We start from the raw sequence: 15,924 nt of genomic DNA, 5'->3' as shown, positions 1-15,924 counted from the left end.
GACAGAACAAGACACCTCCTAGTTCAGAAGAAGGCATCTTAAAATGAAGCAGCGAAGATGTTGGCTTGTCAGTTCTCTTCAGACTGTCAGGCAAAGACCCGCAGATGGTGGGGGTGAGGCCCGAGCGCGTGTGATTCCCAAAGGCCCCGCGGGGAGATTTATCCGGAGCCTTAAAAGAGCCCATATCCTCTGACCCCCAAGTCCTCCTCTAGAAGTCTGTGCTAAGCTGTGAGAGAGGAGACAGAACAGTCACTGCCACAGCTGCAGGATGGAGGCGCAGCAAGAGATGCAGCTGGACAAGCAGGTGCGCGAGAAGCCACACGCTCCTGGGAAAGCAGGACCGCCCCGCCCCACTGAGAGCAGAGTGGGTGCCAAGGTCAGTGACTAAAGCCCAGCGGCACCGTCACAAGGACAGAGAGAGCAGTACAAGCCTAGAACTAGGTTCAGAAAACACACAGACACATGTAAAAACAAACAGTGTGGAATAAGGAGCCTTCAGGTCGGCAAGTGGCTGTGATACATGGGTGGTGAGTCATCTGTATAAAACACACAGGTCCCGGGGGCTTCCCGGTGGTGCAGTGGTTAAGAATCCGCCTGCCGATGCAGGGGACACGGGTTCGAGCCCTGGTCCGGGAAGATCCCACATGCCGCGGAGCAACTGAGCCCGTGCACCACAACTACTGAGCCTGCACTCTAGAGCCCGCGAGCCACAACTACTGAGCCCACGTGCCACAACTACTGAAGCCCGTGCACCACAAGTACTGAGCCTGTGCTCTAGAGCCCACGAGCCACAACTACTGAGCCCACGCACCACAACTACTGAAGCCCACATGCCTAGAGCCCGTGCTCCACAACAAGAGAAGCCACCGCAATGAGAAGCCCACGCACCGCAACGAAGAGTAGCCCCCGCTCGCCGCAACTAGAGAAAGCCCGTGCGCAGCGACAAAGACCCAACACGGCCAAAAATCAATCAATCAATTAATTAATTTAAAAAAATAATTAACCCCCCCCACGTCCCAACCTCAAACCTTGTACCAAAATAAGTTCCAAATGGATTAAAGATGTTCATGATAGTATTGTTTTAAAACTAGGTCTCCCAACATGGACGAGCCTTGGAGATGTTACACTAAGTGCAGGAAGCCAGACACAGCAGGACAAACCCCGTGAGCCCACGTCCAGGGGGCCCCACGAGGAGCCAGATTCACAGAGTCAGGCCGGAGAGCAGAGGTTACCACGCAGCTGACGAGGCGTCTCACCAAGATGAGGGGTGCAGAGGAATGGGTGAGAGTGGGAGTGGGGTGTGGGTCCAGGACAAAGACGTGAGCCGCACAGACGTGTGAGCTGACGGGAGTGATGGGGAGGGGCGTGGGCAGCAGTGTGGGGTGGCCGAGCGGCTAAGAAGCCTTGCTGGAGACACTGCCCTCTGCTTGCACGCGGCGTTGGTGCCGAGGCCGTGCTGCCCACAGCTGCTCCCAGCACGGAGTGTGCCGAGGGGCTCTCCTGACGGTCCTCCCCCAGCCCTAGCTCTCCCGGGGGCAGGCTCCCCGTGTGCGGTCTGGTGCTCTCCCCACACCCTGGCCCGTTCCCCTCTGTCCCTCACAGCCGTTTCCCCCCAGTTTCCTGCGCATCTGATCCCATCCAGGTCAGGACCTAAACTGACGGGCCCGTGCCCCGGGCAAGGAGGACCCACGCGCAGACAGGCGAGGAGGCAGCAGTGAACACACGTACGGAGACTCGGGTCAGCGGGGGAGGCCGGCTCGCCTGCTTCCTCTGGGAGTCAGGACACAGGGGCTGGGGGGCGGGGGGCAGCTGAGGAGCCGGTGCAAAAGGCAGGTGACCCGGGCAGGAGAGGATGCCCCAGGAGAAGCAGGCAAGGAGCTGAGCGTCTGTCAACTAGGGGCGCGGGCCCAGGCAATGGGGGCACTCAGGCAAGCTGGAGGGGGGGGGAGCTCCAAGGGGCCTGGGACCCTGACCAGAGGCTGAGTTCTCGATAATGACGGGGTCCGGGGCAGGACCGCAGAGACGGGCAGCTGGAGGAACGGGGCTAGAGTACAGGGGCACCGGTTGTGTCAGAGGTCAACAGTGCCGGTTTCAGAGGCCAGGGATGGGTAAACCAGCTTGTTCTGAGGGCCCAGAGCGCCATCGACCCCTCCCGAGCCAGGAGGCCCAGAGCACCGCCGGCGGGGCTGGTTCTCATACGGGCATCTTCCCACGTCCCAGGTGTGCAGCCGGGCACGGCCTGCTTCACGCTGAGAGCGGCAGCCCCGTCGGTGGGGAAGAGCGCTTCTTTGGGTCTTTGTTCAACAGTGTACTGCTTTTCTGGTGACGGCAAATGACCGGGAAGGGCGGGCCTCACGCCTGCTGGGCTCCAAGCTGAGCTCCCAGTTTGGAGGAAAGCCTGGCCCCGAGGCCCACGAGCTGCTCCTGGAGGTCCGGCCAGGAGGCCCTGGTGAGCCTCACGAGGAGCCACAGGCCAGGCCCAGAGCACCCACGCCAGCCGCAGGCCCGAGAGCCACGTCCCACCTCCGGGGCCACCAAAAGGCCAAGGCAGCTCGCACGGCTAACGGGGCCCTCCTCCAGGGCTGCTGGGGAAGGGGGCGCTGAGTGCTGGGGCAGCTGGGTCCCCCTGAAACACCGACACTTGTTCAAAGGCAGAAAGAAGGACCTGTGAGGCCCAAGGGACAGGCAGTATTATGGCCTGGGAGCGAGAGGTGAGCACAGCCAGGCTGGGCCCGGGTGGACAGCTGGCGGGCGAGGGGCACACAGTGCGGGGGGGCGAGCGGGGAGCAGGGAGGGTTTGTCCCAGCTTCTGCATGGGGCCCGTCTGCAGGTGAGCTCAGCACACTTGCTTTCCCCCTCATCCCGGGACCCTGGTGGTGTGCCCTTTGCTGCGCCCGGGAGGGTGGGGCCTCCTGCACGGGCAAGGGTCCAGCTGCTGGTGCGGCTGTGCCCCTCTCATCTCCTGGGCAACACAGGCATCCTCGTGGCCCCAGGCCAGTGACACAGGCAGACCCTCACCTGCATCTTGACAGCAATCACCACCGAGATGAGCTCCTTCTCCAGCTCCTTGAAGACCACCAGCTTCTTCAAGGTCAGGCTGCACAACCTGCAAAGGGCACAGACGGGCTCAGCAGTGACCGTGCACTCCGACGCCTTCTCATGCTCCAGGAAGGCCCCAAACTGCAGCAGCCCCAGCCTCCGCTGGACCGCGGGCTCTCTGACCCCAGCACCTCGGTCACTCATGGACACTGGCCCTCACGTATCCCAGGAGCCCATGCCCAGGCCCGGCCAGGCTGGGAGCCATCTTTGGGGTCCCTGCACGTAGGGGGCACCCATCAGCACCCCCAGACTGTTGGACCAAGCACCCCTCCGCAGAGGGTCTCCCTCTGGTGAAGGTGGCCTGGGTGGGTCCACAGGCGGGCAGACAGGAAACCTGAGACCACACACCCCCGAAGCCCCCAGGGACCAGGGTACCAGTGCTTGGGAATCCCACTCCCAGCTGCCAGAGCACAGGCCTCCCAGGGACCCTGCCCTCAGGGTCCACTCGAGGCCCCGCCCCCTCCTCTCCAGGGTCCTGCCCACCCACATGGTCCCACCCATCCCACAGGCCTCACCCACCTCAGCTGGGCTTCACCTCAGCCTGTCTCCCTGGAGACCGTCATCTGCCCTCCAATGAGCCCAGAGGGGCCAGGAGACAGACACCAGGGCTTCCCAGGCAGAGGATGCCCCTTATTTGACTGCTGCAGGTTGGAGACAGACAGACACAGTGCGTCCCTGATAGTCCCTGACACATAGCAGTGAAGCAGGGGAGCCCAGCAGGACCCCTCATGGCAGGGCCACTCTCACAGCTCAGTCCCTCTGCCATGGGGGCTGCTCTGATTCTGCAGGGCCAGGGAAAAAGCTAGAGAAGGAGACGGATGAAAGCAGCTAACGTTCACCAGGACAGACCACATCCTGGGCCATAAAACAATGCTTCACAAGCACAAACTAAAAGAACCAGAATCACACAAAGTATGTTCTCTGACGAAAATGGAGTTAGCTAGAAATCAGCAATAGAAGGACAGCTGGGAAGCACCAGCTACTTGGGAAATTCAGCCACACACTGCTAAATCACCAACAGGACAAAGAGGGAGCCCGGAAGGACATTAGACGTATTTTGTGTGGAATGAAAGTGGAAAACAACATGTCAAGAATTGTGGAATGCAGTTAAAGCAGTACTGAGAGGAGAATTCACAGCATTAAATGCTTATATTAGAAAAGAAAGACATTCTCAACTATACAATCTAAGCTTTACCTTAAGACACCAGGAAAAGCGCAAATTAAACCCAAAGTGAGAAGGCAGGAAATGAGGATAAAAGCAGAACAATGAAATTGAAGATAAAGAAACAATTAGAAAAAATAAAACCAAATTCTGGTTCTTTGGGAAGAGTAATACAATTGACAAAAACTCCAGCCACACAAAGGAAAAAAGAGAGAGAGAGAGAAGGCAAAAATGACCCATATCAGGAATCAAAGAAGGAACATCACTCCAGAGCTCACAGACATGGAACAACGTGATTAGGGACACTACAGATAACTCAGTGCACACAACTCTGAGAACTGAGATTCCACGTACCAAATCCCCGGAAGCTACAAACTGCCCAAACCCACCAGGATGAACAACAGCCTGATCTATTGAAGAAGTGGGATTAATAGTGAAACACTTCTGAAAAAGAAAACTCCAGGTGAGTTTAACCAGATAGCGAAAGAAGAAATAACACCAATTCTACAAAATATCTTCCAGCAAACAGAAGAGGAAAGAATACTTCTCAAATCATCTTATGAGGTTAGCAAATACCCTGATACCAGCACCAACGTCAGACAAAAACAGTACAAAAAAGGAAACTACAGACCAGTTCCTTTCTGAACACACATGTAAAAATCTTCAACAAAATATTAGCAAACTGAATCCAGACATATATAAAAGGAACAACGGATAATACACCATAACCAAAGGGGGTCTGTTCCAGGAATTCAAGGTTGGTTCAACATTTGAAATCAATGTGATACACGTTACCAGACTAAATATGAAAAAACATAAAATCTCAGTCAATTCAGAAAAACTTCTGACAAATTCAATATCCATTCAAGAGTAAAAACTCTCAGTGAATGAAGAATAGACGGGAATCCCCTCAACCTGATTAAGAGCACGTCCAAAGGTCCCCCGCGAACATCACGCTGGATGGTGCGAGAGAGAATACTGTCCCCTAAGATCAGGAACGAGGCAAAGCCGCACCCTTTCACCACTGCAATTCAGTGGGCACTGAAGGCCTGCCCAGGGAAAGAGGGCAAGAGAAGGGAACAAAAGGCAGAAGGATAGGAAAGGACAGAATAAAGCTCTTCTTATTTGCAGACAACACAATCATTATGTAGAACGTCCCAAGGAATGTAGGAGAATGTGAAAACGGGCTCCAAGAACTAATGAGCTTAGCAAGATTGAAGGACATCAGTTCAACATATGAAAGGCAACCACGTTTCTATATACTAGGAATGAACAACTGAAGTCAGTGTTTAAAAAACCTTCCATTTACAAAAAAGAAATACCTAAATCTCATAAAATAAATGCACAATCTGCATGCTAGAAACTCCCCACTGCTATCACAAGTAATCAAAGAAGACGTGCCAGACTCGTGGACATTAATTCTCCCCAAACGAGATCTACAGACTTAATGCAATTCCAGTGAAACCCCAGCAAGACTTTTCTGTAGTTATTAGTAAGCTGACTTTTAAGTTTATATGGAAAGGCAAAGGAACTAGAATAATCATAATAATTTAGGAAAAAGGCAAAAATAAACAAGTGGGACCTAATTAAACTTAAAAGCTTTTGCACAGCAAAGGAAACCACTGACAAAACAAAAAGACAATCTACGGAATGGGAGAAACGATTTGCAAATGATATGACCAATAAGGGGTTAATATCCAAAATATATAAACAGCTCATACCACTTAATATTGAAAAAACAACCAACCTGATTAAAAAATGAGCAGAAGACCTGAACAGATATTTTTCCAAAGCATACATACAGATGGCCAAAAGACACATGAAAAGATGCTCAACATCACTAATCATTAGAGAAATGCAAATCAAAGCTACCTCACACCTGTCAGAATGGCCATCATCAAAAAGCCTACAGGGCTTCCCTGGTGGCGCAGTGGTTGAGAGTCCGCCTGCCGATGCAGGGGACGCGGGTTCGTGCCCCGGTCCGGGAAGATCCCACATGCCGCGGAGCGGCTGGGCCCGTGAGCCATGGCCGCTGAGCCTGCGCGTCCGGAGCCTGTGCTCTGCAACGGGAGAGGCCACAGCAGTGAGAGGCCCGCGTACCGCAAAAAGAAAGAAAAAAAATAAGTCTACAGATAACAAATGCCGGAGAGGATGTGGAGAAAAGGGAACCCTCGTACACTGTTGGTGGGAATGTAAATTGGTGAAGCCCACTAAGGAAAACAGTATGGAGGGTTCCTCAAAAAACTAAAAATAGAGTTACCAAATAACCCAGCAATTCCACTCCTGGGCATATATCGGTTAGAGACAAAAGTACTAATTTGAAAAAAAAAAAAAAAAAAGTACTAATTTGAAAAGATACACGCACCCCAATTTTCACAGCAGCACTGTTTACAATTGCCAAGGCATGGAAGCAATCTAGGTGTCCATTCAGAGATGGAAGGATAAAGAAGACGTGGTATGTACGTATGTATATGTGCATGTACATGTATATGTGTACATACAATGGAATATTACTCGGCCATAAAAAAGAATGCAATTCTGCCATTTACAACATGGGTGGACCTAGAAATAAGTCAGGCAGAGAAAGACAAGATACTCTATCACTTGTATGTGGAATCTAAAAAATAAAATAAATAAATGCATATAGCAGAAACAGACTCAAATATAGAGAACTAGTGGTTACCAGTGGGGAGAGGGAAGGCGGGAGGGGAGAGATAGGTATAGGGGAAGGTATGAGGTACAAAATAAATAAGCTACAAGGATGTATTGTACAGCACAGAGAATATGCCGCTATTCACAGTCACTTTAAATGGAGTGTGATCTGTGAAACTATTGAGTCACTATGCTGCAACTAATATAACATTGTAAATCAACTACACTTTGATAGAAAAAAATAATGACTTTGAAAAAGGAGAACAAAGTAAGCTGGGCACCTCTCACTGACATCAAGACTTGCTATAAACCAACAGTCATCAAGACAGTGCTGTTGACAAAGGAAAGGCGTACAGATCAACAGAATAGAAAAAGAAAGTCTGATAAATTGGATGTCATCAAAATTTAAAACTTTGCTCTGAGAAAAACACTATAAAGAAAATGAGAAGACAAGCTAAGAGTGGGAGAAAATATTTGCAAATCACATATTCAACAAAGGATTTTATCCAGAGCATATAAAGAACTCTCAAATCTCAACAATATGAAAATAAATAACCCAATAAAAACGGGCAAAAGATTTCAACAGACTCTTCACCAAAAGAGACATATGGGCAATAAATAAGCACATGAAAAGAGGCTCAACATTATTAGTTATTAGGGAAATGCAAATTAAAGCCAGAGCTAGATACCACACACCGATTACAAAGGCGGAAACAAGATCCAAAGGCCAGTGCTGGCGAGCCGGCGGAGAGGGGGGCCATGACCCCGCAGGTGGGGCATCAGCTCCCAGGACCCCCAGCCCCACCCTGGGAATCCACCCAAAGGCTCGGACACGAACATTCACAGCAGCTGAGTTCACATTCGCCCCAAACTGGAAACCCAGATGTCCCTCAAAGCCACCAGGCCATCCACCTCAGGGAGTGCTGCTGGGGGACCAGAGGACCGAGCCCCGCCACGTGCACACGCATGCAGGGGCGCACACGCACGCTGCAGGAGAGAAGCCAGAGTCCAGAGGTCGCGCCCTGCATCTTCGCCCACCTATGTACCTTCCGGGAGAGGCAGCAGAGGGCACAGGGTGGAGAGTGGAGCAGGAGCCCCAAGGTTCGGTCTTGGGCGCCCTGCCCTGCCTGCGGGGTGACAGGGCTCAGAGCTGCAGACAAAAAAGCAGGCAGGGTTGAATTTTACTGCATATACGGTTTCTGTTTTTTTAATTAATTCATTTTATTTATTATTTATTTTTGGCTGCGTTGGGTCTTCGTTGCTGCGTGCAGGCTTTCTCTAGTTGCGGCGAGCTCTTCGTTGCGGTGCTTCTCTTGTTGCGGAGCATGGGCTCTAGGCGCGTGGGCTTCAGTAGTTGTGACACGTGGGCTCAGTAGTTGTGGCTCGCGGGCTCTAGAGCGCAGGCTCAGCGGCCATGGCTCACGGGCCCAGCCGCTCCGCGGCACGCGGGATCCCCCCAGACCGGGGCACGAACCCGTGTCCCCTGCATCGGCAGGGGGACTCTCAACCACTGCGCCACCAGGGAAGTACCTGCATGTACGTTTTTAAAGTACCTTTTCAAGAGCTGGAAAAACCTAGAAGACCTAAAGGTGCACCAGCCACAACTGCCAAACGGGGGCCTTATTTGGATCCTGCTCTGAATCAATTAATCATTAAAAAATACTTTCCAGCCCTTATTTGGGGGTGGGCGTCTCAGGGTCTCGATCTCTTATTTTCAGGGCTTTCACAACACCCGTTTCTAGAAGCTGACATCCCTCATGACACGTCTGGCTGGGGACGGGGTGAGTCCAGCGTTCAGAGTCCACAGCGCAGAGGGGACCATGCAGGAAGAAGAGCCGGGTGCCCACGAGCACATGGCAGTTAAGAAACCGCTCCACGAAGGACCTGGCTTCCAGCCCGTAAGGAGGGGCCCGTGCATCCGCAGGGAGCCCGTCTGCACCCCGGACAGACTCACTTCAGAGGCTCATCTCCCAGGTGACTGTGACACCTACAGCCATTCGGGATTTCCTGTGGGGTGTGTGTGTTCTAAGGTATGTTCAAGCTGATGCTATCTGTGCAAACAACGCCAGAAGAATCGAAAGGATCCCCTGCGCCCAGAGCCTAAGCCAGATCAACAGAGTAAATGCTATTTGCTCTTTAGCCAAGGTTGGTTCTGAGATAGGCCTGACGGCAGCCAAGGTCGAGATTACTGCAGAATGCCTGGCCCTCAAGGAAACCATAAACAAATACACTGCGAAGCCCCCACAAACAGTGATTCATCGCTAAGCTGGGGCCATTATTCCATCAAACGCCCTGCATGGCACTAGGTTCCGCAGTGACACACAGGCCCTATAAAACGCCACCTCATCAGCAGGTGAAAACCCAGTCTTCCACGGGAGGGGGCCTCGCTCACAGCCAGTGTGCTCTTTCCTCGGACTGTGTCTGCGCCGAGCAGGAGAGAGGAAAAAGCCAAGCTCCACACCTAACCCAGAGAGGCAGCGTTCCGGTCTGTCTTCTAAAACAGAGAAAAGTTACAAAGCGTGATGCCACAAAACCCACATACCCACCACTAAGCGCTGACAAATGTTCTCCCTGCCAGCTGCAGACCTCCTTAGAGAAACAAGGCACCCACGACCACAGAAACCCACTGTGTGCGCTGCTCACCACCCCCTCCCTCCGAAGAAACCACCATCTGGAGGAGGGGTCTCCTCCCAGGACACTGCCAGCCGTCCCCCAACTCTGGCGTCCCCGTCCTCCCTTGATAACAGGCCTCCCCCATGTTAGCTGGGCGCCTGCCTCCTGGCCAGAGACCCCAGTCCTGTCTGGGGCAGCTGGGCACGGCCACTGAGCAGCCGGGGCGGCGGACCCCGAGCAGAGGCCGTGTGATCACGTTCTGGGTGGCAAGCCCTTGCTCGCTGCCTTCCCCCTAGATGCAATGGCAGGACCTAGGCAGCCACCTTGGACCCAGAAGTGGAAGCCACACGCTCGGGACGGCAGAGGGCCCAGCCAGCCCTGGACCCCTAACTCTGTGCTGTACACGAGGCAGGAATCAGCACCTTCAGGTGGCTCTGCCTTTCTGACTCCCTGTCACAGAGACATCGGCTGTGCTCTGGACGGCCAGGCACATCCCATTTTCACTAAATTTGCATGTACGTGTCAGCATGCGTCATTCTGTTTCTCAAGTCACATGCTAACACCACCCTGAGTGTGCTATTGCAACTTGCCCTTCTCTCCCCACCTCTCATTTCTTTTTGAGAGCCGTGGGCACGTCACTAGTGTGCACTCCCCATGCCCGCTGTGTACTTCCTCTCTGTACGAGCACATGGCTTCTCCATCTCCCCGTGATGGCCGTTCAGGCTGCTCCAGTGATCTGACACTACACGCTCTGGCCCTGTCTTCACAGGGCTGTGTGGGTACCTTCTGCCCAAGTGGGGTTACTGGGTCAGCTCCACACAGTCACAACCTGTCCGGGGGTTTTGTCAAACCGTTCCCCCAAGCTGTGGGGTTAATATGCACTCCTGTTGGCCCAGGGGGTGTTGGTGTCCTGGGGCAGCCATAACGAATACCAGACAGGGCGGCTTAGACAACAGACATTTGTTTCTCACGGTCTGGAGGCTGGAGGTCTGGGATCGGGGTGCCTGCAGGGCTGGTTTCCTCTGGTCATAAGAGAAGGATCTGTTTGGGCCTCTCTCCCTGGCTGGCAGACGGCCGCCCCTCACGGCCTCCACTCTGTGCACGCCCCCCCACCCCCACCCCGGCGTCTCTCTGTGCGTCTAGATCTCCCTCATTTTAAGGACACCAGTCATAGTGGAGAAGGACCTGCCCTACGGCCTCATTTTAAGCTAATCGCCTCTTTGAATACCTGTCTCCAAATACAGTCACATCCCGACGCACTGGGAGAGTCAGGGAGTCACAGCGTGAATTTGGTGGGGGCGGGACACAATTCAGCCCCTAGCACTCCACCCCCCAAACGAACAGAATCACTAGATTTGGGGGGATCTCACGGTGGTTTTATCTGGTGTCGCCCTGACCTCCAGGGAGGCTGCGCAGCTTCTCGGGTGCTTGCTGGCCGTGAGCGGTTCCATGGCCTGCCTGTCCACAACCTTTGCCCATTTTTCTACTGCACTGGCATTTCCTCACTGTCTTGGGATTCTTCCTTTATTCTAGGTGTAACCATTGGCCTATGTACATCACATCTATCATCTCCTAGCTGCAGGCTGTCACATGAGTGGTATGCTTGTTGGATAATATATTCGTTAATTTCACACCCCTCCTCCCAATTTTTTTTCTCTTTTCACTGAGGTCATTAGTCTATGTGGAGCTGTTCTGTGTATGGTGTGAGGTAGGGACCTGATTTTATTATTTCCTATGTGGATGCCCACCTGTCCCCCAACCAATTCTGAAAGAGTACATCCCTTCCTTATGGATGAAGAAGGCTGTTTCTGAAGCGTGCTGCATTTGTGTGTTTCTGTGTCCTGCTCTATGTCCCACAGGTCAATCTGTCCGTACTTCTGACAACTGCATATTGTTTTCATCAGTACAGCTTATTTAAATAAACATGCATCTGCTAAGGAAAACACTCCCTAAACACAAGCATACTTCATTTTTCTTTAAAGTTGCTTGTCTGTGTCACATAAACTTCACAATTTGCTTGCCAAGTTCAATTCCTTCATGGAATTTTACAAAACTGAATGGCATTTAGGGAGAAGTGACATCTTTAGGTCGTCACGGAGCCTCAGCACCTCCTTACTCAGGTGTTTTACGTCCTTGAGTACGTGGTTAGCTGGTTCTCTGGCGAAAGTCATTAATGCCCTTTGGCCAATTGATTCCTAGACAAGCTACTAGCTGCTTTTCTGAATAACACTCTTTTTCTTATTTTCAAATTGAAACACTGCAGGCGTTTCCACACTATTGATTCTGTGTGCTGATCCCGTATCAGTCAACCTTCCAGAACCGTTACTGGTTCTAGCAGCTTGTATGCCCTCTTGTATTGTCCATTTGAACAACAATGCCATCTGCAAATGGTAGCTGTGTTTCTTTCAACCCATTCCTATCTGCTTTTCACGTCTTGCTGCACTGCCCAGTACCTCAAGGATAATAGCAGTTACCTTCCTGCTTGGTTTTAGAGGTACTATTTCTAGCGTTTAAGAATGCTGTGTGCACGGCAGCGAAGCCCGGTAACCTCTCTGCAGTGATGGACATGTTCTACGGCTGCACTCTCTAATGTGGTAGCCAGCAGCCAGCAGTTGGAATGTGGCTGGTGCTACTGCAGAAGTGAATCACATTTTAATGGCTAAACGGGTTGATCGATAGCCAAATGTAGGCTAACACACTGGACAGTGAAGGTCTGTAGATTTTTAGTAGGTGCCCTGTAACAGGTTAAAGTTCCTGTTCATTTCTACATCCCTAAGAATGTCTCTTAAATTTCATCAAATGTTTTTTCTGGATAGATCATATGATTTTTCTCTTTCACTCTGAATGTAATAAAAATAATAAATAGTCTACTGTTAAGTAAATCACCCACACACTCTGGAGATAATTCCTATTTCATGAAATGCTTTTGCAACTTTATACCTTGTAGGGATTTTTTTGGGGGGGGTCAACATTTTCTTTAGGATTTTCACGTCTATGTCCACGAGGTCAACCCTACCCTTGTGCTGCCTCTCGGAGTTTTGATGACTCTACTGCCCTCATGAAATCGACAGCTTTGCCTCTTTTTAAACATCTTTTCCGGGCTTCCCTGGTGGCGCAGTGGTTGAGAGTCCGCCTACCGATGCAGGGGACGCGGGTTCGTGCCCCGGTCCGGGAAGATCCCACATGCCGCGGAGCGGCTGGGCCCGTGAGCCATGGCCGCTGAGCCTGCGCATCCAGAGCCTGTGCTCCGCAACAGGAGAAGACACAACGGTGAGAGGCCCGCGTACCGTAAAAAAAAAAAAAAAAAAAAAAAACATCTTTTCCGTCTCTGGAACACGTCATATGAGAGTGTTTATTTCTTGAACATTTGGTAAAATTCACAAATAAAACCATCTGGTGCGCTTTGGGGAAGAGAGGAGGTTTTGATGTAACTGGTCTGTACACATTTTCTATTTTACTAAGTCAATTAGTAAGTGATTCATATTTTTTCTAGAAAAGCATCATACTTATTCTTCATATTTATTGACGTTGTTTAGCGTTCTTCGACTTTGTCGCTTCGCTCCAAATTGCTTACGTGTGCTTTCTCTTTTGATCACTTTTGCCAAAGTTTACTACATTATTAGTCTTCCCAAGCAGTTGACTCTGGCTTTTGTTAATATTTCATATTGTTTTCTTATTTCATTACGCTCGCTCTGTTACCTCCATTCTTCTATTTTTTTCTAAGATTTGCCCTGTTCTTTACATAACTTGAGTCAGATGATGCTGTGATTGAAGGCTCGGTCTCTCATTCTCTAACACTTGCACTTAAAGAGGCTCTCAGCGTTCAGAATCGACACCCACGCACGACACCAACGTGGGTTTCTGACAGCACGTGGCGGTCCACGATCCTCCTCACAGGGGCAGCCTCCCTGCCACTCTGGGGTTCCCTAACCCCAGGGAGGGTGGGCCCAAGCCCCCCACCTAGTGCCCCGGTGTCACAAGCCCCCCACAGACGTGCTTCGGAGGCCCCCCAGCCACCCCCAGGCACCTCCCTGGCTCCGCCCTGGCCCAGGTCCCTCTTCGTCCAGATGAATCCCACCTGGGGATTTCCCCGTCCTTTGTTTGCACATGCGCACGCACAGCAAAGAACTGTCTCTACTCTGTCTTTCCATGTTTGGTGGCCTCTGCAAAGCAGCTGGTCTCCCTTTGTGTGAGTGCCCGCCCCTTCCTGCAGCATCTCACTAGGATGTCCAGCCACAGGTCGTCCTTGGTGGGGGGAGGAGCCGCTAGGACTGGGGCATCACCTTAAAGACGGGTGTGAAAGATGCCTCTGCCCTTGGGAACGGAATGCCCCCGAGTGGGTGTGAGAGAGGCCCTGACACACACTTCCGTCCTCAGGGTCTTTGGTTCTTGCTGTGCGGGAAGAGCTGGCCCTACAGGACTGAGGGACCCAGGGGACAACCGCGCACTTGCAAAGCAGACACCGAGGCGTGCCCAGGAAGTCGGCTGTGAGGGTCAGCAGAGCTGCGGCGCCGCCCACAGCCCAGGGCAACTAGACACCCAGGCTGGGCTGTGATCCGGCTGAAGGCAGCTGCGGCCCCCTCAGAGCCACCTCCCGCCACCAGGTGGGTCCCAGGAGGTGGGGCCGGGCCCACGCTGCCCGGTCTCTGTCCCTCCGGGTGACACGTGGGGCTGGGGCTTCCATGTGCTCTCAGGTCAGTGGGCCCCATGGGCCCTGACGGGATGGGCGCCTGGGCCGCCGCACAGTGCCCGCCCCCGCCCGCAAGGCGGGCAGGCCTCCCGGGGCTGGTCCTCGGCCGGCCAAGGTGCTGGACAGAGTCTGGAGGAAAAGGGCGGTGCCAGCAGGGTGGTGGGGGGAGGGAGAGAAGAGGAAGGGGGCGGGGAGATGGCGCCCTAGGGGGGCGTTGGCCACGTCCTCCCTGGGGTTGACCTGAAGAGGCAGACTCTTCGGGAGACCTGGCGGCACGGGGTGCTGGGCCTGGGCCCTGGAGGGCAGGGATCACATGAGCATGGGGTCAGGGCCAGGGCTGAATGGACACAGGCCCTGGGACAGAAGGCTGGCATGGGGGCCAGGGACAGGAAGATGAGCAGAGCACCCTGGGAACGGGAGAGCAGGAGCAGCAGGGGCCTCCCCGGGGCGGGGGGGGGGGGGGGTCATTCAGCAAGGCCCACCTGAGCACACACTACGGGGGCGGGGGAGCAGGGGCACGGGCTCTGCCGTGGGGTCAGGCTATGCCGGGACACCGAGGTCAGGGAAGGCGTGCCGGGGGGTGAGGAGCCCCCGTATCCCGACACCCCTGGATTCTGTGAGTGGCGAAACAAGCGACGTTTTAGGAAGTTCACAGAAAGCTGGTTTTGCAGAGATTTTTACACACAGGCCCGCAGGGCCTTCCCACCGACAGGAAGGTCTCACGATTAATGCCCCCCAGGGGCTGGGGGGCAGCCTGCCCAGCACCCCCCCAGTCGCCACGCAGTGGAGGGAGCTGAGGGTCCCCCGAGGCCCCGCTCCCCGATACTGCCCCAGGAAACCTGGCCAGCACCTGCGCCCAGCCCCAGACAAAAGACCTCAGCCCACCCAGCTTCGGAGCCTGGGCTCCAGGTGGTGGGGGCAGGGCCTCCGGGGCGGGGGTGGGGTGGGGTGGGGTGGGGAGATGAGGCTGCAGAGAGCACAAAGCCTCCGATTCCTCTTTGGGAGACTGGCCACCCCCACATCCTGCGTGTGGGACTCCGGCCCTGCTGCCCCGGGGCACTGGGGTCCCAGAGGAGCAGGGCGGTGCCTCCTTTAAACCAAACTCCCTGCGCCTCCTTCAGCTGCGGGGGAGGGGAGGGCAGCGGCAGGTGGCGGGTGGGGACTGGCTCCCTGATGGCGCAACGCCACAGGGTCCCCAGGGCCCCACGTGGGCCAGGAGCGGGGGGAAGGGCAGTCCCCACCGGGGGCTCAGCAGGCCTTGGGGTCTGGAGATGGCTCCCCACCTAAGCAGGACCCCAGGCGGGTGGGCCCCTGAGCCCCTCCCTGGGCCCCCGCTGGAGTCCAGCCAGGCAGCGTGAGGGTCAGCGCTGGTGAGCCCTGAGGCGTCCGGCTCTAACTTTTCCCCACCCTGGGAGCTGTAACTGCTACAGCCATGTCTGGGGGACAGTCTGGCAAAGCTACCTCTCTCCTTTTCTATTGCAGTAGCATGTATACAACGTGAAATTTACCACCTTCAAGGAACCAGTCCAGGGGCATCAGGCACATTCACGCGGTTGTGCCACCACGACCACATTCCGTAACTCTTCATTTTGTAAAACTGAAACTCTGTCCCCATTCAACACTCACTGCCCTCCCGTCCCCCAGCCCGCGGCCCTACCTTCCTGCTTCCTGTCTATGAATCTGCTCTAGGGACCTCATACGAGTGGAT

At 53.7% G+C, this 15,924-nt stretch overlaps 1 protein-coding gene across 11 annotated transcripts in view; it reads right to left on the bottom strand.

The window, feature by feature from the left end:
* PACS2 (phosphofurin acidic cluster sorting protein 2) overlaps nt 1–15,924 on the bottom strand; it is a 60,240-nt gene that overhangs the window by 23,889 nt on the left and 20,427 nt on the right. For 10 of the 11 annotated variants that reach the window (XM_060291340.2, XM_060291342.2, XM_030883150.3 and 7 more), the window contains exon 2: nt 3,019–3,106. The exons of the other annotated variant lie outside the window; for it this stretch is intronic. In XM_060291340.2, coding sequence (XP_060147323.1) covers nt 3,019–3,106 — 88 coding nt within the window. The remainder of the gene's footprint in view (nt 1–3,018; nt 3,107–15,924) is intronic. 11 annotated transcript variants of the gene reach the window in all.

This window comes from Globicephala melas, chromosome 2, assembly GCF_963455315.2.
Source record: "Globicephala melas chromosome 2, mGloMel1.2, whole genome shotgun sequence".
In the NCBI taxonomy this organism is placed as follows: domain Eukaryota; kingdom Metazoa; phylum Chordata; class Mammalia; order Artiodactyla; family Delphinidae; genus Globicephala; species Globicephala melas.
Note: the sequence above shows the minus strand (reverse complement) of the source record. Positions and strands in the feature narration are given on the sequence as shown.